Genomic DNA, 23,865 nt, shown 5'->3' with positions numbered 1-23,865 from the left:
TTTGAGAATGGAATTCATTCACTTTTGAGTAAAAATTATTCATATTCATCTAGGGGATTGTTAAAATGAGGACTAGATTATAAGTTTCAAGTTATTTTAGAAAAGACTCCATGTTTGAAGAAAGTTTAGCTCTCTAAATATTGGTTTTATTCTGAGATTATTTGATTCTACTATTATGTATGGGTTTATGTAAATAAACAATTACTAAGTATTCCTTTTTTTTTACATAAGGCCAATGCAATCATGCATGATTTTATTAGTGACCAGTTAAACTGAAATTGTTAATTAATGAAAAAATAGTTTTTACTAGAAAAACCTGTGAACTTATATTACAGAAAACATTATGATAATATTCATTTTTTAACCTGAAATGCATCGACTATAAGAGTTACCTAAACCAAGATAATAATTAACTACTTTCCAATGAGGCAATTCCTTGAGGGAGAGGTCCATAAAATCCCCTGCTTTGAACTCATAGTATTTATCTGAAACACCAACTTCCCTGCACAGGATTTTTGTCCCTAGTGCCTGGACAGCACTGGCTTTATTTCAAATACCACTTAGTTAATAGGAAATTTAAATGTCCCTGGGCAGTTACATCCTGTTTGATCCTATATAAAAGCATTTCAGTCCTTTCCCTACATGGAAATTTCATGGACTGAAATAACAGCTTGATTCTAGAACAAAGATGCTCTGTCTCAGGATCAACTGAGATTTGTTTCTACTAAGAAATCCACTCTGGTGAGTAAAACTTCTCTGAATTTTATGAAATTTATCCAAAATTTATGTAGCATCTGCTTAGTGCCAGCGACTATGCGAGTCATCAAAATTATAACTGTAAATAAGGTATATAATTTCTCATTCCTTAACTAAGAACAGTTAAATAAGCTGGAAAATCTATGCAAATAAATGTCATAAAGTTAGTATAAATAATAAGGAATCTGAAATGAATGCAATCTGGGCTCCAAACAGTGTTCAATTCTTCTTGGGTCGACAGTTAAACTCAGGTAAGTTTTAGATGGAAAGAGATAATGTAGCTGTGTTAAAAGATAGTTAAGTATTTGCCAAACAAATGAGGGGAGTTTTTTTTTTTTTTTTTTTTTTTAGACGAGTCTCACTCTGTTGCCAAGGCTGGAGTGCAATGGCACGATCTTGGCTCACTGCAACCTCCGCCTCCCGAGTTCAAGCAATTCTCCTGCCTCAGCCTCCCGAGTAGCTGGGGTTACAGGCGTCCACCACTGTGCCTGGCTAATTTTTGTATTTTTAGTAGAGACGGGGTTTCGCCATGTTGGCCAGGCTGGTTTTGAACTCCTGACCTCAGGTGATCTGCCCACCTCAGCCTCCCAAAGTGCTGGCATTATAGGCGTGAGCAACAGTGCCCAGCCACGAGGCAAGATTCTAGTAGGAGGACTTTCAGACAGGAGGAATAGTGTGATTTAAGAAAACAAACACAGCATGGTGATACAACCTGATTGATTTATTAAGAGTAATTAAGTCAGTCAGCATTATTAAACGTGGAGATTGGCATGGGGTTGGAGAAGTCACAGTGATAGATAATATGGGAATGGCAGTCAGGAAGCATTGTAAAAATATTGTTTGCCATCCTAAGCTTTTTGGGCATCCTTGAATAATCAATTAAGTCAATAAAGAGTTAAAAGCTAAATTAATGTTACAAGATGTGATTGGCATCACCATTTATCCTGACAACAGAATTGAAGTTGGATTAGAATTACATGAAGCTGAAGAATAAAATATTGCCAGAGATAATGAAGGTTTGAACTAATTTGTACATGTGACAGCAAGAGGTAATAACTACAACAGGTAGTAAGCAAATAAAATTTTGGTGTTTGATTGAATATACAGATTAAAGCAAAGTTGTGCGATTCTTTGAAATAGGTAACAGTGGCAGGGAGACGGCTGGAAGAAGAGGTGAGTCCTTATGGGAAAGACCCATTCAGGGGCAGTGATGCGCCAACCATGAAGTAGGATATGAGGACCTGCAACCCAGAAGACCTATGGTAGTGCCCGAAACAGCTGACTATTATTTTCTATTCTGTAAGAAAATAGTTAATCTGTCTTCTTTAAAAGGCACAATAATATATTTGAGTAAACAAAAGTACAGAAAGAAAGTGTCAGGACAAAATTTTGGAAACCGTTAAATTTCAATAAATGTTAAAAGAAGACTCAGATAAAGAGACTAAGAACAAATATTTAGAGCAGCGAAATTGATCTGTATGACATTGAAATGGTGAATTCATGTCATTATGAATTGCCTAAACCCACAGAATGTACAGCACCAAGAATGAACCCTAAATGTAAGCTATGGATTTTGGCTGGTAGTATGTCAATGTAAATTAATCAGTTATAACAAATGTACTACTGCAATGGGAGATGCTGGTAATGGGGGAAGGTGTGACTATGTGGGGTAGGGGCATATGAAAAATCTCTGTATCTTCCTTTCAATTTATTTTGTAAACTTAAAATTGCTCTAAAAATAAAGTACATTTTTAAAAAATTTAAAAAAAGAAAAAATATTCAGAGAAGAAATAGAAAACCAGAACTAAGTAGCACAGAGCCAATGGAAAAGAGCTATTTTAGAACAAAGAACTGTATGATAGTGTCATATATTTGAGAAAGTTTAAAATAAAAACAAAATAGAAAGAGTGCATTGAATTTTCCATTGTGACAGTTATTTGTGGATTTGCTGGAGCTGTTTGTGAGGACTCATGAGGCAAGCATGATAAAGAGGGTTCAAAATTGAACCAAATGTGCCAGGGCACAGAATGATACCTTATTCTGCTCATAAAGCATGGCTGTAAAGAGAAGGGACATTATAAGAAAGTCCTAAGTATGGAGTGAAGGCTTTTCTTTTTCTTTAAAGTGAATAAGTCTTAAGATTGTCTATATTCATCTGCTTATCTATCTATCTATCTATCTATCTATCTATCTATCTATCTATCTATCTATATCTATCTATCTACCTATCTATCTATCATCTATCTATCTCTCGTTTATCATCTATCAATAGAGCATAGTGAAACAATCTGACTGGTTCATTAAAAGTAATCTCAGTAAATCAACATTATTAGAATTTTTAGACATGGAGTTTGTGTGAATTTTATACACACACATACACAGACACACACACATAAAATGTGTGCTCTTATGAGAGAAAGAGAGAGAAAGACACAGAGAGAGAGAGAAAGAGACAGAGAGATAGCAAGTGCGTACTGTGGCAAAGACGCTCTTTATAAGGCTGTGCATAGGGTTGGTCACTGACTTGGAAAGAAAAAAAGAGCTCTTTCTCTGCCTTTGAAACCCTGAAGTGGGTGGAATTAAATCATAGTAGAGATAATTTCATTTATACAGGTAGGAAACTGAGATATTTAACATATAATTACCTATGTTTTCTCACTGAAGTTATTGGTAACGTGACCTCCCAGGAAATAGAGGAAAATAGAGAAGAAGAGACTTAGGATGCTAACTCTCTAGAGCTGCTACTGGAATGAATTAGAGTTTACCTACATAACATACCTGCACATGTACCACTGAACCTAAAAGAGAACTAGTTTCAAAAAAAAATTGAGGGTTTCAACAACATATGAGAGTTAAAAAAACAGACAGTTTATAAATGTTTTGTAGGATAAAATTTGCATATAAGTGATTAGTAAAGAGAGAAAATAAATGCTTGGGGGAAACAAGTAACATTCAAAGAATCATTATACTCTCCACCAAAAAATGTTTAGTTTTATTATAAAATGAAGTATTTAATGCAGGCATGACTTGGAAGGATTGAACACAGGTTTTGTATGTTCTCACAGTATCATCCTTAATCCTAAGTGTATCTCCACATGGATATGATTCCCTTCCTTCTTATTTGATAGGTGATGAATTTATCAATACAATTTGCAGCTAATGAAATTAAAATGATGAAATTTTCCATGTATTAATCATATATAAAAATTATTCTCTATGTCTTCAAAGAAAATAAAAATAAAAATAGGTTGGTGGGAGTTGTTGAGAGGAAAATATGGTGTGTGCATTCAAGTTTTTTCTAATGATTTTTCTCCTCCTTCCCTCTATGGAGAAACCTTAATGAGGAGGCTAAATGATAAGAGGTTTTTCTTAAATTACACTAACAGTGTGTATTAGAAGTGGTAAATAACATGATGCTCTTGATTTTCAAGCAGAGACAATAAGTTTTAAAATATAAGTGAATTGTTTCAATCTATTTATTTTAAATTCAAAAACTACCATCTGATATTTGGAGCAAGTTAAGCCAGGCAACTGTAGGAGCAAGAAAGCTAGAGAAACTCTGAAGAAAGTAACCCCTGTTTTTCTCTGATTCTTACTGCCGTGAAGCAGGGCATGTGACCATTGGTGATGGATTAAGGGCCCTTCTATCCCTGAGACTGTGCCTTGTGGGAAAAAAAATATATTTCCTAAAAATTAGTTTCAATCCATTCTCAAAATAAATTACAGCAAAATCAGAAAGATCTTGGTTTAAGTGATTTTTAACTGTTTCCTACAGCTTAGAGATTAATAAATGAAACAAACTACAATATCAAATACAGTAACTTCAAAATCCGATGCAGTAACTCATGTAACTTGGCCATTAAGTTTTTATCTATATAGAAGTGAAATCAATTATGTAGATATCCAGTTAAATAACTATTTACTTAGTACCTATATGTTAGATGCCATTGGTCAAGGGTGAAGAAATGGACTGAAATGATGGAGGAATAGTCTTTGTGCAAAAGAAACTCAGTGAAAATGATACTGATTGACCTTTCAACAAATGCACAGATTTAAAAAGAAAAAAAGAGAGGCAAAAATTAGTTGGCAGAGTGATTCTGATAACGCAAAATGATTCTATGATGATGATGATTCTACAATAATAGCACACTTAAAATGAAATAGGAAAAGTTACATCATTTAATCCTCCTAACAATTGTTACATCTGCTATAGATGTTTCTTTTGTTTGGTTGGTTATTTTAAGCAATGGGCTCCCACTATCTAATATATTTCAAGTCCTAGAGAGAAAAAAATACTGTTTTTTTTTTTTTTTTCATTTGGGAAGACACAATGAGACACAGCACTAGAAAGATACATACTCCACTACCTAGCTTTCTGCCTATCACAGAGATTTTAGAAAATCTCTTTATTTCTTCAAATGGATTTGATTGAAAATGTCCAACCCCAAGTTGTCACAAGAATTTTGAGAATTAAATGTTCTTTGACAGTGAACCTTTGTCACTTAGTTGCAAGATCTCCAAAGTTCAGGATTCAATGGCATCTGCATTTTACAATTTTGAGACATTTCATTTTTCAAAATTTCTATGGGAAGTTTATTACAATCAAATGTAATCTTTTTTAGATGTTAAGAGCTTTTCAGAGGAAAAAATATGACTGTTCTTTGAGCTAATCTCTCTTCTAGATTAGCTTCTGAGCTGTTTCTAGATCTGCCTCTGAGTTGTTTCTAGATGCATTTGCAAGGTGGTATCAATAACTTCATGTTAGCTGGTTAGCAAATGAAGCTATATAGTGCATAACTATAATACTAAGGCATCATATAGAAGATGTAATGAGATTGGTATTTCATTGACTTTGTTGAAGGTAAAGATTTTATCATTTCCATCGATTTCTCCCTCTTTTGACAACGCAAACTCTGCTTCAGAAAATGTTTATGACTTGTTGATCACATTTAGGGATTCTATTTCTGAATAATTGCTAAATTTTTTTTCAATTGAATATTAACTAATCACAATGGAGATAAATTCATCTCATTTCAGCACCTCCATGCTGAGGAATTGAGTTACTTGACATACAAATATATTAGATGTCATGCATTTTCTTCCTACTGTTCTTGGCTTCTTAAACAGAGTCACACTTGGTATCTTCAGAGAGACTATGGTCAATTTGACTGCAATGAATGGATTCCTCCTCATGGGCTTTTCTGATGAGCGTAAGCTTCAGATTTTACATGCATTGCTGTTTCTGGTGACATACCTGCTGGCCTTGACAGGCAACCTTCTCATTATCACCGTCATTACCTTGGACCATCGTCTCCATTCCCCCATGTATTACTTTTTAAAGCACCTCTCTCTTCTGGACCTCTGCTTCATCTCTGTCACAGTCCCCCAGTCCATTGCAAATTCACTTATGGGCAATGGTTATATTTCTCTTGTTCAGTGCATTCTTCAGGTTTTCTTCTTCATAGCTCTGGCCTCATCAGAAGTGGCCATTCTCACAGTGATGTCTTATGACCGGTACGCAGCGATCTGTCAACCACTTCACTATGAGACCACTATGGATCCCAGTGCCTGCAGGCATGCAGTGATAGCTGTGTGGATTGCTGGGGGCCTCTCTGGGCTCATGCATTCTGCCATTAACTTCTCCATACCTCTCTGTGGGAAGAGAGTCATTCACCAATTCTTCTGTGATGTTCCTCAGATGCTGAAACTAGCCTGTTCTTACGAATCCATTAACGAGATTGCACTGGCTGCATTCACAACGTCTACAGCATTTATCTGTTTGATATCCATTGTGCTCTCCTACATTCGCATCTTCTCTACAGTGCTGAGAATCCCATCAGCTGAGGGCCGGACCAAGGTCTTCTCCACCTGCCTACCACACCTATTTGTAGTCACCTTCTTTCTTTCAGCTGCAGGCTTTGAGTTTCTCAGACTGCCTTCTGATTCCTCATCGACTATGGACCTTGTATTCTCCATATTCTATACTGTGATACCTCCAACACTCAATCCAGTCATCTATAGCTTACGGAATGACGCCATGAAGGCAGCACTGAGGAAGATGCTGTCAAAGGAAGAGCTTCCTCAGAGAAAGATGTGTTTAAAAGCCATGTTTAAACTCTAAAGAACCATAGAAATGAAAGGCATTGCTATTATGTTTCAGATTGGAAGGGGGTGAATCTAATTTCTTCCCAGAACGCTCTTCCAAGCTGTCTATTGCATATATTCCTCTCAAATATAATTCTTCAAAATTTAAGATGTTGTGCTTCTAATAATATTGGCTTTCCTTCCTCCCTCCAATTTAAGTGCCATTTTAAGTCATCTTTGGGAAATTTTTCTGAAATGAAGGAGAAAGACAATTAGTTTGGAGTCTGGCCTGTATAATTTTAAATCCATTATTAACAAATAGGTTGGAGATAGTTGAAGCTAACTGGGATAATATGATAGTGCATATATGGTCTTTCCGGCGGGCCTCCTAGTTTCCTATCCATATTAAGTATTCTTATTAAGTTCTTTTGCTATTATTACAGTGCTTATTTCAACAATTTATTCAGTCCCTAGCAAGTATCAGGTGTTTATATGTAATTTTTTCTTTTGACTCAAGAAAACAACTCTTCTAGCTATGCCATATTGTCCCCATTTTGCCAATAGGAGCAATAAATTTAGGAAGGATTAATTAATTTTCCTGAGATTTCTCAAACAAATAGTAGTTAAGCTGTGATTCAAATTAATATTTGTCTGACTCAAACAATAAGGTTATTTATGTTCCTTACTCATGGCAAATGCATTATTACCCAAATGTGGGTGTGTATGTTTATGTGTGTGTGTGAGGTGTACAATCTATAAATATAAGCATATACAACTATAATCTATTAATAAAATTGTCATTACCCTTGTGTATCCCTATTACTGGAGATATTTATATTAATTCATTTACTTTTCTGATCTGTACAAGACTTTGACAAGTTGGTTTTACAGAGTTAGCCTGGGGATGCTCCCTAGTTCCATGAAACAGAATATAGATAAACTGCAAATGAAAAGATCCAACTTATGAATGTGTGAGATAAGGAGGCATAAATCTTGTGAATCTGAATATCTGATTCAATTTTGTGTAATGCTGCAGATTTCTTCAAGAAAGATTCATAATTTCCAAGAGTACAAAACTGGACTAGTCCCCTCAGTTTTGAAATAAATCAAAGTACATGTTTTAATGACCAAGGGAATGAGCAATTGCTCAGTAATGGGGAATGTTTTTATAGGATTTTTTTGAATTAATGATTATGATATCTACACATGCATACACCTTAGTGAGTTTTTTTTCTTTAATCTTCTACACGAGATTTTGTTTTCCTTTTTTTAATAACTTTAAGTTCTGGGTTACATGTGCAAAACTTGCAGGTTTGTTACACAGGCATACATGTGCCATGGTGGTTTGCTGCACCCATCAACCTGTCATCTACATTAGGTATTTATCCTAATGTTATCCCTCCCCTACCCCCTTACCCCCCAACAAGCCCTGGTGTGTGATGTTCCCCTACCTGTGTCCATGAGTTCTCATGGTTCAACTCCCACACTTATGAGTGAGAATATGCACTGTTTGGTTTTCTGTTCTTGTGTTAGTTTGCTGAGATTGATAGTTTCCAGCTTCATCCATGTCCCTGCAAAGGACATGAACTCATCTTTTTATGACTGCATAGTATTCCATGGGTGTATATGTGCCACATTTTCTTTATCCATTCTATCATTGATAGGCATTTGGGTTGGTTTCAACTCTTTGCTATTGTGAACAGAGCCACAACAAACATACATGTGCATGTGTCTTTATAGTAGAATGATTTATAATCCTTTGGGTATATACCCTGTAATGGGATTGCTGGGTCAAATGGTATTTCTGGTTCTAGATCCTTGAGGAATCGCCACTCTGTCTTCCACAATGGTTGAACTAATTTACACTCCTGCCAACCGTGTAAAAGTGTTTTTATTTCTCCACATCCTCTCTAACATCTGTTGTTTCCTACCTTTTTAATGATAGCCATTCTAACTGGCGTGAGATGGTATCTCATTATGGTTTTGATTTGCATTTCTCTGATGACCAGTGATGATGAGCTTTTTTTTCATATGTTTGTTGGCCACATAAATGTCTTCTTTTAAAAAGCGTCTGTTGGGCCGGGGCTGTGGCTCATGCCTGTAATCCCATCACTTTGGAGGGGCGCGGCGGGCAGATCACGAGGTCAGGAGATTGAGACCATCCTGGCTAACATGGTGAAACTCCATCTCAATTAAAAATACAAAAAATTAGCTGGGCATGGTGCCATGCACCTGTAATCCCAGCCACTCAGGAGGCTGAGGCAGGAGAATCACTTGAACCCAGAGAATCCCAAAAGTGTCTGTTCATATCCTTCACCTACATTTTGATGGGGTTGTTTTTTTTTTTCTTGTAAATTTGTTTAAGTTCTTTGTAGATTCTGGATATTAGCTCTTTGTCAGATAGATAGATTACAAAAATTTTCTCCCATTCTGTAGGCTGCCTATTCACTCGATCATAGTTTCTTTTGCTGTGCAGAAGCTCTTTAGTTTCATTAGATCCCATTTGTCAATTTTGGCTTTTGTTGCCATTGCTTTTGATGCTTTAGTCATGAAGTCTCTGCCCATGCCTATGTCCTGAATGGTATTGCCTAGGTTTTCTTGTAGGGTTTCTATAGTTTTAGGTCTTAGTTTAAGTCTTTAATCCATCTTGAGTTAATTTTTGTATAAGATGTAAGGAAGGAGTCCAGTTTCAGTTTTCTGCATATGGCTAGCCAGTTTTCTCAACAGCATTTATTAAATAGGGAATTCTTTCCCCATTGCTTGTTTTTATCAAGTTTATCAAAGATCAAATAGTTGTAGATGTGTGGCATTATTTCTGAGGCCTCTCTTCTGTTATATTGGTCTATATATCTGTTTTGGTACCAGTACCATGCTGTTTTGGTTACTGTAGCATTGTAGTATAGTTTGAAGTCAGGTAGCATGATGCCTCCAGCTTTGTTCTTTTTGCTTAGGATTGTCTTGGCTATGTGGGCTCTTTCTTGGTTCCATATGAAATTTAAAGTAGTTTTTTCCTATTCTGTGAAGAAAGTCAATGGTAGCTTGATGGGGATAGCATTGAATCTATAAATTACTTTGGGCAGTATGGCCATTTTCACAATATTGATTCTTCCTGCCCATGAGGATGGAATGTTTTTCCATTTGTTTGTGTCCTCTGTCCTTGAGCAGTGGTTTGTAGATCTCCTTGAAGAAGTCCTTCACATGCCTTGTAAGTTTTATTCCTGGGTATTTTATTCTCTTTGCAGCAATTGTGAATGGCAGTTCACTCATGATTTGGCTCTCTGGGTTTTTATTACTATTATTATTATTATTATTATTATTATTATTATTATTGGTGTATAGGAATGCCTGTGGTTTTTGCATGTTGATTTTGTATCCTGAGACTTTGCTGAAATTGCTTATAAGCTTAAGGAGATTTGGGGCTGAGATGATGGGGTTTTCTAAATATAGAATCATGTCATCTGCAAACAGAGACAATTTGACTTCCTCTCTTTATATTTGAATACCTTTTTTTTTTGTCTTGCCTAATTGCCCTGGCCAGAACTTCCAACACTATGTTGAATAGGAGTGTTGAGATACGGCATCCTTGTCTTGTGACAGTTTTCACAGGGAATGATTCCAGCTTTTGCCCATTCAGTATGATATTGGCTGTGGGTTTGTCATAGACAGCTCTTATTATTTTGAGATACATTCCATCAATCCCTAGTTTATTGAGAGTTTTTAGCATGAAGGAGTGTTGAATTTTGTCAAAACCCTTTTCTGCATCTATTGAGATAATGATGTGGTTTTTGTCATTGGTTCTGTTTATGTGATGGATTACATTTATTGATTTGCATATGTTCAATCAATCTTGCATCCCAGGGATGAAGCTGACTTGATCGTGGTAGATAAGCTTTTTGATGCACTGCTGGATTTGGTTTGCCAGTATTTTATTGAGGATTTTCACATCAATGTTCATTAGGGATATTGGCCTGAAATTTTCCTTTTTTATTGTGTCTCTGCAAGGTGTTGGTATCAGGTTGATGCTGTCCTCATAAAATGAGTTATGGAGGATTTCCTCTTTTTCTATTGTTTGGAATAGTTTCAGAAGGAATGGTATCAGCTCCTTTTTGTACTTCTGGTAGAATTTGGCTGTGAATCCGTCTGGTTCTGGGCTTTTCTTGGTTGGTAGGCCATTAATTACTGCCTCAATTTCAGAACTTGTTATTGGTCATTCAGGGATTAGATTTCTTCCTGGTTTAGTCTTGGGAGGGTTTATGTGTCCAGGCACTTATCCATTTTTTCTAGATTTTCTAGTTTATTTGCATAGAGATGTTTATAGTATTCCTTGATGGTAGTTTATATTTCTGTGGGATCAGCAGTGATATTCCATTTATCATTTTTTATAGTGTCTATTTGATTTTTCTCTCTTTTCTTCTTTATTAGTCTGGCTAGTGGTCTACTTTGTTAAATTTTTTCAAAAAAACCCAGCTGCTGAATTCATTGATTTTTTTATTTTTTTGTTTGTTTCTCTATCTCCTTCATTTCTGCTCTGATTTTAGTTATTTCTTGTCTTCTGCTAGCTTTTGAATTTGTTTTCTCTTGCTTCTGTAGTTCTTTTAATTGTAATGTTAGGGTGTTGAGTTTAGATCTTTCCTGCTTTCTCTTGTGGGCATTTAGTGCTATAAATTTCCCTTTAAACACTGCCTTAGCGGTACTACTGCAGCTAGCTCAGTCTCTGCCCAAATGGCCGCCCAGTTTTGTGCTTGAAACCCAGGGCCCCGGTAGCATAGGCACCCGAGGGAATCTCCTGTTCCTGGTTTGTGAAATCTGTGGGAAAAGCGTAGTATCTGGGCAGGAGTGCACTGTTCCTCACAGCCCAGTCCCTCATGGCTTCCCTTGACTAGGAAAGGGAGTTGGTCTGACCCATTGGGCTTCCTGGGTGAGGCGATACCCCACCCTGCTTTGGCTAGCCCTCCGTGGGCTGCATCCACTGTCTAACCAGTCCCAGTGAGATTAGCCGAGTACCTCAGTTGGAAATGCAGAAATCATCCACCTTCTGCATCTCACTGATCTCAGTGAGAGCTGCGACCCAAAGCTGTTTCTATTCGGCCATCTTCCCAGCCACCCACACTGATTTCTACGGTAGTTGTTCCATATTATATTCCCCAGATAGTCCAGGGAATATAATATTCTAAGCAGTGTATGAGAGTTCCAGTTGTTCCACATTTGCACCAACAGTTGATATTGTCAGGTGTTTTCAAAACTTTTAGCTCTTTAAACACATCATGGTGATATATATCGATTAGTTTATTTTCTATTACCCTGTTCAACAAGGTTGAACATCTTTTCATGGACTTATTAGTTATTTGTGTGTCTTCATTTGTGAAGTGTTTGCTCAAACACTTGGCCCATTTTTAAAAAGAGTTGTTAATCTTTCTATTACGAAGACATTTACATATGTGTGTATATATGCATATATACTGGATAAAAATCTTTTGTCAGATACATGTATTACAAATGTTTTTTCTAATCTCCTGTGGTTGTCTTTTTTTTTTTTTTTTTCCCATCAGGTTCTTTTGGAGAGTAAAACTTTAAAATTTTTGATGTAGTTCAATCTATCAACTTTTTGTTTTATAATTCATGTTTGGTGTCCTATCTTCCAAAAATACCTTCTTTAAAATTATAAAGATTTTTTTTCTTTTGAGACAGGGTCTCACTCTGTCACCCAGGCTGGAGTGCAGTGGTGCAATCTTGACTCACTGCAACCTCCACCTCCTGGTTCAAGCAATTCTCGTGCCTCAGCCTCTCAAGTAGCTGAGATTACAGGTGTCTATGCTGGCTCATTTTCTTTTCTTTCTTTCTTTTTTTTTTTTTTTTTTTGTATTTTTAATAGAGATGGGATTTCACTGTGTTGGCCAGGCTGGTTTTGAACTCCTCACCTCAAATGATCCACCCACCTTGGCCTCCTAATTGTGCTGGGATCACAGGTGTGAGCCACCATGCCCGGCCTAAAATTATAAAGATATTTTTCTAAGATGCCACTTAGAAAATGAATAGTTTTAGCTTCTATACTTAATTAAGTACGTGATCCCTATTGAGTTAATCTTTGAGTGTAGTATAAAGTGAGTGTTAATGCTCATTCTTTTTCTATACAGATATATAGCTTCTAGTGTGATTTATTGAAAAGACATTATTTTCCCCCATTGATTTGCCTCAGAACCTTGTCAATATATGGGCTTACTATTCTTTTTCATTGATCTATGTGTTTATTTTTAACTAATACCATACTATATCAATTACAGCAACTTTATAACAATTCTTGAAGTCAGATAGTTTAAGGCCTCTAATCTTTTGATTTTCTAGGCTTTGATTTTCCAAGTCATTTGCATTTCCATATACACTTTAGAATTAGCTTGTTAATTCCTACTAAAAAGAAGCATGCTGGCATTTTTATTAGGATTTCCTCAAATCTATAGATCATCTCTGAGAAAATAGAAATCCTAATATTGAATCATTTAATTCATAAACATGACATAGCTTCCCATTTTTTAGGTCTTTAATTTCTTTCAGTAATGTTACATAGCTTTATGAGGCAGTCTTGTTCCTTTATTGAATTTATTACTAATTATTCACATTTTATGTTTTGAATACTAAAATTACATATCATGCTCCTTAAATTATTTCAAATGTTGTAGAAATAGCATTAAAATAAGAATTTCCTCTTTAATAGTGATTCCTAGAGGTTTTCACTATTTTAATTTTGATATATATATATAGACAAAATTGTATATATTATTTGGTTTTTCCTTTTATTATGTGGTTGGATCGCAAGTGCAGAAGGTTGAATTCATTACATTTGTCAGTTCATGGCACCCTATCCTCATTAATATGTGCACAATCTCTCTCATCTTACATTAATTAATTTATAACATTTATTTCCTATCTGTTTCTACTACCATTCCCCCTAAAGAAAACAATTATTATAAGTTTCATGTGTAACTTTTTATGGGCTCTTAATTTCTATTAGTATTGTTGTTTTAGGATATTTTATTCTATAAAATAGTATTACATTATAATCTTTTCAGTTTCTTACCTTTTTTCACTCAGCACACTACTTTTAAGAGCTATCATGTTACAATGTCTATATCTAGCCCACTTTTTGTAAAAATTGCATGTTTTTTGATGGTGTACATCCTCAACCTTTGCAGATCTACTCTCCCAATGATGGACATCTGGGTTGCTTCTAATTCCCCTTTACCATAAATTATGCCAAACAAGTGTTGTTATGGACCTGTGTAAGGATTTATTTAGGATATATACCTGGAAGCAAAATTGCTCAGGTCCAATATATGAGAGCCTTAATTTGAATTTTTATACCCAGAATGTGCTCCAGAATGCTTCCATGAGGCTACACTCCTACCAGCGGGGCAGACGTGTTCCTGTCATTTCCTCAGCTCTCCCAATTCTTGGCACTACCCTGCTTTCTAATACTTACTACTCAAATAGAATACAACGTTACCTCACTTTTAAACTGTGGAGAAATTTTAAACCTATAAAAAATTTGTAAAAACAATACAGAGGTTTCTCTTTTATCCCTCACCTTGTTTCCCCTAATGTTACTGTCTTGCAAAACTGTAACACTTCTCTCATTATAAAATAGCCTAAATAATTTGAGTTTTTTTTTTTTTTTTTTTTTTTCGCTTTTAGCTTTTTGGAATACTTTTTGCTCATATCTCTAGATCTACTTTCTTATGCCTATGCTAGTGTATAATAAAACTATAATAATAACAATGACACTTAATAAGTACTACTTATGCCAAGGATTATTCTAGGTTTCAAAGGCATTATTGTGTTCAACATTCACAATAAATCCTGTAAGGCAAATAATATTGATATTCCTATTTTAAAGATAAGGAAATTAAGGCACAGGTCACTAATCAACTTATCTACAGTACTAGCAACTTACTAGCTAACCCTGGGACTCAAACTCAAGGCAGTTTGGCCCCAAAGTTTTCATTCCTTACCACTATGGCATTTTAAGGAAAAATTCGATATTATTTTGTGAATATAGTTTTGCTTCTATTTTTTCAGTTGTAAAACACCTAATGCATCTGATATATCAAAATATCAGTCAACCAATATGCAGAAAAGGGTTAATGTTTCACGTCTGTATTGCAGAACCTTGTATACTCCCAAGAAAGGCCTATATTCAGGACTGGCTCTTGGCAGGCTCCTGGGAGAGGAGCTCTAAGTTCTTGGAATATCCTGCCTAATAAAATGTTTTTTTTAAAAAAATTTTGTTTTCTTGGGTTACAGAATATAAATTTGATCAGATATATTATGCTAACAGGGTGATTTATGGTGCCTATTTTGCTCTGGTGGGCTGGGTCTGAGTAGCTGAGGTCAGTCACACACATGCCATATGCGTACCTGACTGATCCCCCATAAAAACCCTCTACATCAAACTTGAGTGAACTTCCTGGTTGACATCATTCTGCATGTGTTATCATACCACTGATGGCACATTAAGCACATCAATGTAACTCACTGGAAGAGAACACCTAGAAGCTTATTCCCGGTTTCTCCTAGACTCCCTGCACCTCATGCACTTTTTCCCTTTGTTCATTTTTAATATAACTTTTCAATACTAACTTGGACACAAATATGCACATACACACATTATGCCATGTCTTATATCTTTCTTGAGTTGACATTCTATGAGATATATTATCACATCAACACATGAGTTAAAATTGTCCTATGACCCATATCTTTCAAAGCTGTCCATGGTGTGGAATTATAGCAGGTTTCTATTTTGATTTATAAATGGACAGGAATATATTAGTAAAACACTACCAGAGTGGTGCAGTGAATATGCATGTATTCTTATGTATTTACAGAGAGAGATAGGAAAAGAAAAGGAAAGGAATGGGATGGAAAGAAAAGAAAGAAAAATAAATAAATAAATAAATGAAAGAAAAGAAAATGAAAGACTAAGAAAGGAAAGGGAAGGAATTCCAGCCTTTCCATAAAGAAGCATGACACAACTTGAGACCAAAAGTCATAGCATTATAAACAGAATCCCTACTTTTGTAAATCTTTCTGTTTGATTTTTACCCTCAGAAGGAAGATTACAAAACACAATGCAACTGAAATTCATATTTCATAATAATGGTTGAAACAATAACCATTAATAGTTCGTAAGATTTGAGTCCAATAACTTTTAAAGGCATAATTCTTTATGAGTGTATTTTATTTCCCTTTATGCACAGCTCTAGGCTCCTTTTCCTACTTCCCTGTTTCTAAAAGGTATCTACTATAAATTTCTGAAAAAATTATATTTTTCTCTTTGACATCTAAAACTTCCCAATATGATGTGAAATTATTCTTCAAAGTAGTTTTAGCAATTTACACTCTTACCAACCTTGTATACGAGCTCTCAGAGCTTTACATACTTACCCAACGAGGTACTACCCTAAGGATACTGACAGATACAGCACACTCTACTTTTAATTTGCTTTTTCTATCTTATTATACATTTTTGTTTATGTGTTTACTAGGCATTTGGATTTCTTTGCAGACTTTTGCTCATTTTCATTTTGATCATTTTCTTTTTCTTATTTTTAAGGGAATTATGTGTCTCTTTAGAATACTAAACTGTACCACTTAATAGAAGTGGCAGATATCTCTTTCCCTTCTGTAGCCTGAATTTTCTTTCATTCTGTGGTTTCCTTTGATGTAAAGATGCTCTAATTTTATATTGTGGAATTATTAAAATAAGTCTTCGTTTTATGCTAAAGTCTTTTTTAGTTCTTTTGTTAAGGAATGTTTTCCATTCCCAAGGACGTAAAGATAATGACTTTATAGGTACTTTAAAAAGTTTTAAAGTTTTTACTTTAATATTTCAATCTTTAATCCACCTGAAACTCATTTTTAGATATACTTATAATGAGAAATATTTCAATGTATTTATTTTTCTTTTCTTAATGTGGAAAACCAATTGCCCCAGTGCCATTTACTGACTTGCAGTGTGTGTATATACATATATGCAGATCTCTTCGGTGCCCTCTCTTTTTGTCCATTCATCTACCTGTCTGTTCCTGTGCTAACATTATACTATCTTATTTCCTATACATTGTAAATCTTGCTATTAGAACAAATCTCTGAATTTTGTTCCTGCTTTTCTACTTTTTTTGTTGTTATCTTGCGCTCTTCCTCCTTTGCATAAATGTGAGAATCGGTGCAATAAATTTTTTATAAAGTAAAATATCTTTTAATTAAAATTTCATTGACTCTGTATGTCACCAAAAAGTAAAGCTACTAAAGATAACTCCTCAACCATTATCAAGGTAAATATTCATGTTTACTTAGATCTTCTCTAATGTATTTCAGTAAAGTTTTATAATATTCTGTGTAAAGCTTTTCCATGTTCTATTAGATTTACATCTGGACATTACTACTTTGGTAGTTATCAAAATTATATTTTCCAAACTACATTTTACTCTTTGTTGCTGGTAGATAGAAATAAATTTGATACCTGGGCCAAGGGATTTGCTAAATTATCTCATTTTTCTAATGTTTTATCCTGCAGATTCTTAGGGATTTTTTAAGTAGGGAAATACAGTTCCTATAATTAAGGAAAGTTTTTAAATTTCCATTCTAGTTCCTATAAATTTTCTTTATCTTAATGCACCAGCTACAACAATCAAAACAGTGTGGAATTAAAGTGATAACAAGTGGCAGTCACGTCTTGTTCTCACTGAGTACATGTTTTGACCTAGGTGTTAGGTGGACAAGTGTTTCACTTATCTAGTTTTACATAAGGAGACATCCCAAAACAGTGACTTCAAACAATAACTATTTAACTTATTTACTTTAGCAGAGCTTGGTAAAGACAGCTTGCCACTGCTGCAATAAAATTAGTATTAGGTTTTGCCGAGTCCAGCTAGAGATGTTGGCTGGTCCTCCATATGGTTCTCGATATGACCTTTCTACATGGCTAGGTTGGGCTCCTCAAAAAATGATGGCTAGGTTCCAAGGATAATCTGAAGAACAGGTGCTTCAAGAATATAAGCCACAAGAATATAAGCCTCTACTTAGATTGTCACATTGGTCAAACTTATCACATGGCCAACTGTGGAGTATGTCATTGTGAAACAAATGTGAGTACTGGGGGCATAGTTCATTGAGCCCATTAAGGTGCTGATCTACCCCAGGAGCCTTTATTAAATTGACAAAGTCCCTTCTTATTTCAAGTCTGCTAAACTTTTCATCATAAATATACGCTGACTTGTATGCAATATTTCTTTTTCCTGTATCTATTAAGACCATCATGCAGTTTTAATTCTTTTATATCATTTATTCAAGTGATTTTATTGGAACTCCAACTGAAAATCCAGAAGTGATGAATTAGACAAAGTTTTCATATTCATGAAGTACAATCTATAGTGGTAGAGAAACCACTAACAAATAAACATGTAAGCATGAAAGGGGTTAGATGGCAATACACATTACAGAGGTAAAGAAAGCAAGGCAAGTGAAGTAGTGCAGGAAACAAATTATTTTATATTGTAAAGTTTTCACTAATAGCACCATATGTAAAAATAAAGCTTAAACACAGTTAGCTAATTGAGTATCTGAAGAAAAACATTCCAAGCGAGAAACCAATGCAAAGTCCAGAGATGGGAGCATTCTTGGAATGTGTAATGAACAGCAAGGAAGCCAGTATATTTTTTTAAATTGTTCTTCACCGTTACTAAATTATATTCACTATTTTTTCAAACCTATTGGCATGACGTTTCATAACTTATTCTTTTATCTTATTTCTGTGGTTACCTGAAGTTACGGTTCCTTTCAATCCCTAATATTATTAATTTGTGCATTATCAGCTATTATTCTTAAAAGATTTTGCCAGAAATTTGACATTTTAATATCTTTCCCTCTATTGTTCTTAATTTCAATAACTCTTGCTCTTATTGTAACACTGTAACACTTCTTCCACTTATTTTGAAATTTTTCCATTTGTATTTGTAATTTTTCACATTAGAGACTTAGCTAGTTAATATTTAATTTTTTCTTTTTTGATATAAGTATTTATGGCTAAAATTATTAAAATCAGTTTAGCATATTTGTCATAAATTTGGCAATGTTTATATGTGATGTGATTCTTGATACTTGATTCTATGCCACAGTTCTAATTAGTTATTATAGCTTTGTAAGTTTTGATATCCAGTGGTGTGAATTCTCCAACTTGGTTTTTCTTCATGTCATTGTTGCTTTTGGTTGCCTGCATTTAGATATTAATAGAATCATTTCGTGAATTTCCATAAAGCCAAAACCTGCTTGCATTTTAATGAGCATCACAATGAATTTGAAGATAAATTTGGGAAGAATTGACTTCTTAGCAATATTGAAAATTTCAATTGATAAAAATGTAAGATTCCTTGATTTATTCATCTATTTCAAATTTTTTTAAGCAATCATTTGTAGTTTTCAATGTAGAGATTTTGCCAATATTTAATTAAATTTGTTCCTAAATATTGGGAGCCTTTCGATGCTACTAAAATTGTAGGGCCTTTGTATTTTATTTAGTTTATTATTTAATTCTAATAGTTTAGATATATTTCCTTTCCAAATTATTATGTACCCAAAACATTTATACCTTCTTTGTCATTTTCCTGGCTCTATTGGGCTACTGAGCAGAAATACTGACAGCAGTCATTGTTATCTTATTTCTTAACCTATAGTGGAAATTTAAAGTATTTCATCAAATGTGATATGTACTGTAGCTTTTACGTAGTCTTTTCATCAGATCAGACATTCCCTTTTCATCTGAGTATGCTCAGTAATTCAGTGATTTTATCTTTAGTAGATGTTAAATTTTTTCAAATGTTTTGCTGGATCTATTGGAATAGTTAAAGTTATTTTTCATCTGTGTGTGTGTCTGTGAGTGTGTGTGTATAATGTCTTCGTTTAATTTTGTTATCAAGTTGATACTGGCCTCATAAGACAAGTTGGAAGTGTTTCTTCTTCCCTATTTCCTGGACAATTTTGTGTAATAAAATTTTATTTATTTATTTATTTATTTATTTATTTATTTATTTATTTTAAACATTTTATTTTGACATAATTTCAAGTTTACCTAGAGATTATCAGAATAGAACAAACAATACTCATGTATCCTCTACCCAGATTCACAAATTATTAACATTTTTGCCCTAGTTGCTTTATTATTTACTCTTTTAATAAACTTTTTTTAACCTTTGGAACCATGTGTATTTCCTAAGAACAGACATTCTCCTGCATAACTTGTAAAATGACCAATATAAAAAAATACCATTTATACAGTAGTATTATGTCATCCAGAGTCAATATTCAAATTTAATCCATTATCCAAATAACATCCTATATTGATTTTATTTCCTAGTCTAAAATTCAATTCAGGAATAAACATTTCACTTAGCGGTCATGTCCCTTGAGGGATTAACTCCTCAGTCTTTTCTCTTATAACGTTGGCAGCTTGGAATACGTGTTATTTTGTAGAATGTCACTCAGCTTGGGTTTGTCTGATACTTCCTTTGATTAGATTCAGGTCACAAATGTCATATAGGAAAACAGACATGAGATTTTCTTCTCAGTACATTACATCGGAAGGCACATGATGTTTATCTGTACCATTACTGGTGATATTAGCTATAATCAGTTAGCTAAGACGGCTCTGCCAAGTTTCTCCACTATAAATTTACTATTTTCCCCTTAGTAATTTATAAGTAATTTGTGGAGAGGTACTTTGACGATACATAAATATTCTTTTTTCCCCAAACTTTGACCTACTCATTTAAGTATTCACTGAAAATTTTTGCTTAAATCAATTTTTATTATATTTGTTGCAAAATGGTGATTTTATAAGTCTACCATCTCTTCCACATTTATTAGTTGATGTTCTACTTAAAGATATTAAATCCCCTGCTATTAAATAATTTTTTAATTTATTTTTTGTTTCAATAGGTTTTTGGGGAACAGATGGTGTTTGGCTATATGAATAAGGTCTTTAGTGGTGATTTCTGAGATTTTGGTGCACTCATCACCCAAGCAGTGTACACTGTACCCAGTGTGTAGTCTTTTGTCTCTCACCCTGATCCTACCCTTTCCCCTGAGTTCTCAAAATCCATTCTTAGGCCTTTGCATCCTCATAGCTTAGCTCCCACTTATGAATGAGAATATGCAATGTTTGGTTTTCCATTCCTGAGTTACTGCACTTAGAATAATGGTCTCCAATTCCACGTAGGTTGCTGTGAATGCCATTATTTTGTTCCTTTTAATGGCTGAAAAGTACTTCATGGTGTATATGTATACATCTTCCACATGTTCTTTATCCACTCATTGATTGATGGGCATTTGGACTGGTTACACATTTTTGCAGTTGCAAATTGTGCTGCTATAAACATGTGTGTGCAAAGAATCTTCTTCATATAATGACTTCTTTTCCTCTGGGAAGATACCTAGTAGTGGGATTGCTGGATCAACTGGTAGATCTACTTTTAGTTCGTTAAGGAATTTCCACATTGTTTTCCATAAGGGTTGTACAAAGTTTACATTCTCACCAACAGTGTAAAAGTGTTCCCTTTTCACCACATCCATGCCAACATCTATTATTTTTTGAATTTTTGATTATGGCCATTCTTGTAGGCGTAACGTTGTATCACACTGTGGTTTTGATTTACATTTCCCTGATCATTAGGGATGTTGAGCATTTTTCCATATGCTTGTCGGCCATTTGTATATCTTCTTTTGAGAATTGTCTATTCGTGTCCTCAGCCCACTTTTTGATAGGATTCTTTGTTTTCTTCTTGCTGATTTGTTTGGGTTCTTTGTAGATTCTGGATATTAGTCCCTTGTCAGATGTATAGATTGTGAATATTTTCTCCCACTCTGTAGGTTGTCTGTTAACTCTACTGATTATTTTGTTTGCTGTGCAGAAGCTTTTTAGTCCTATTTATCCTTGTTTTTGTTGCATTTGCTTTTGGGTTCTTGGTCATGAAATCTTTGCCTAAGCCAATATCTAGAAAGGTTTTTCCGATCTCATGTTCTAGAGTTTTTATGGTTTCAGTTCTTAGATTTAAGTATTTGACTCATTTTGAATTGATTTTTGTGTAAGGTGAGAGATGAGGGTCCAGTTTCATTCTCCTACATATAGCCTGCCAATTATCCCAGCACCATTAGTTGAACAGGGTGTCCTTTCCCCACTTCATGTTTTTCTTTGCTTTATCGAAGATCAGTTGGCTGTAAGTATTTGGTTTTATTTTTGGGTTCTCTATTCTGTTCTATTAGTCTATGTGCCTATTTTTATACCAGTACTGTGCTGTATTGGTGACTATGGCCTTACAGTATAGTTTGAAGTTGGGTAATGTGATGTTTCCAAATTTGTTGTGTTTGCTTGGTCTTGCTTTGACTATACAGGCTCTTTTTTGGTACCATATCAATTTTAGAATTGCTTTTCTAATTCTGTGAAGAATGGTAGGGGTATTTCGATGGGAATTGCATTGAATTTGTAGATTGTTTTTGGCAGTATTGTCATTTTCAAAATATTGATTCTACCCATCCATGAGCATAGGATGTGTTTCCATTTGTTTGTGTTGTCTATGATTTCTTTGTAATAAAATTTTAAATAAACATTAATGGACATAATATGTAGCACCATTAAGTGTCTATTTTTGAGTCACTTTGCTAGGCACTTTACAGAATTATTTATTCAATATGCTCATTTTACAGAGGCAGAATGATAAAGCGTCTAAAGTTACCTCACAAAGGATAATTGGTAGCACTAGAATTAAACCCAAGCAAACTGACTGTAATTGTTATGTACTTACATATGATACAGTATGCCTTCTATTATTAAGTATAAAAAATAACAAATGAAACCGACTCGATCAACTGGAAGAAAGAGTATCAGTGATGGAGGATCAAATGAATGAAATGAAGCGAGAAGAGAAACCAAAAGAAAAAAGAAGAAAAAGAAATGAACAAAGCCTGCAAGAAGTATGGGATTATGTAAAAAGACCAAATCTACGTCTGATTGGGGTGCCTGAAAGTGAGGGGGAAAATGGAACCAAATTGGAAAACACTCTACAGGATATCATCCAGGAGAACTTCCCCAACCTAGCAAGGCAGGCCAACATTCAAATTCAGGAAATACAGAGAACGCCACAAAGATACTCCTCCAGAAGAGCAACTCCAAGACACATAATTGCCAGATTCACCAAAGTTGAAATGAAGGAAAAAATCTTAAGGGCAGCCAGAGAGAAAGGTCGGGTTACCCACAAAGGGAAGCCCATCAGACAAGCCAGAAGAGAGTGGGGGTCAATATTCAACGTTCTTAAAGAAAAGAATTTTAAACCCAGAATTTCATATCCAGCCAAACTAAGTTTCATAAGTGAAGGAGAAATAAAATTCTTTACAGATAAGCAAATGCTTAGAGATTTTGTCACCACCAGGCCTGCCTTACAAGAGACCCTGAAGGAAGCCCTAAACATGGAAAGGATCAACAGGTACCAGCCATTGCAAAAACATGCCAAAATGTAAAGACCATCGAGGCTAGGAAGAAACTGCATCAACTAATGAGCAAAATAACCAGTTAATATCATAATGGCAGGATCAAGTTCACACATAACAATATTAACCTTAAATGTAAATGGACTAAATGCTCCAATTAAAAGACACAGACTGGCAAACTGGATAAAGAGTCAAGACCCATCAGTCTGCTGTCTAAAGGGATGGAGGAAGATCTACCAAGCAAATGGAGAACAAAAAAAAGCATGGGTTGCAATCCTAGTCTCTGATAAAACAGACTTTAAACCATCAAAGATCAAAAGAGACAAAGAAGGCCATTACATAATGGTAAAGGGATCAATTCAACAGGAAGAGCTAACTACCCTAAATATATATGCACCCAATACAGGAGCACCCAGATTCATAAAGCAAGTCCTTAGAGACTTACAAAGAGACTTAGACTCCCATACAATAATAATGGGAGACTTCAACACTCCA

The 23,865-nt window shown here is 34.7% G+C and overlaps 1 protein-coding gene across 1 annotated transcript; it reads left to right on the top strand.

Moving 5' to 3' along the window:
* Window positions 1-5,853: 5,853 nt before the first annotated feature.
* LOC111525921 (olfactory receptor 14J1) lies at window positions 5,854-6,957 on the top strand. The gene has a single exon (XM_023191582.1). It carries the CDS (start codon window positions 5,912-5,914, stop codon window positions 6,875-6,877), a length of 966 nt encoding a protein of 321 aa, XP_023047350.1. The 5' UTR covers window positions 5,854-5,911; the 3' UTR covers window positions 6,878-6,957.
* The last annotated feature ends 16,908 nt before the right edge of the window (window positions 6,958-23,865 follow it).

Source organism: Piliocolobus tephrosceles, chromosome 5, assembly GCF_002776525.5.
Source record: "Piliocolobus tephrosceles isolate RC106 chromosome 5, ASM277652v3, whole genome shotgun sequence".
NCBI lineage: Eukaryota > Metazoa > Chordata > Mammalia > Primates > Cercopithecidae > Piliocolobus > Piliocolobus tephrosceles.
The sequence above is the reverse complement of the archived record's forward strand: the minus strand, read 5'-3'. Positions and strand labels throughout refer to the sequence as shown.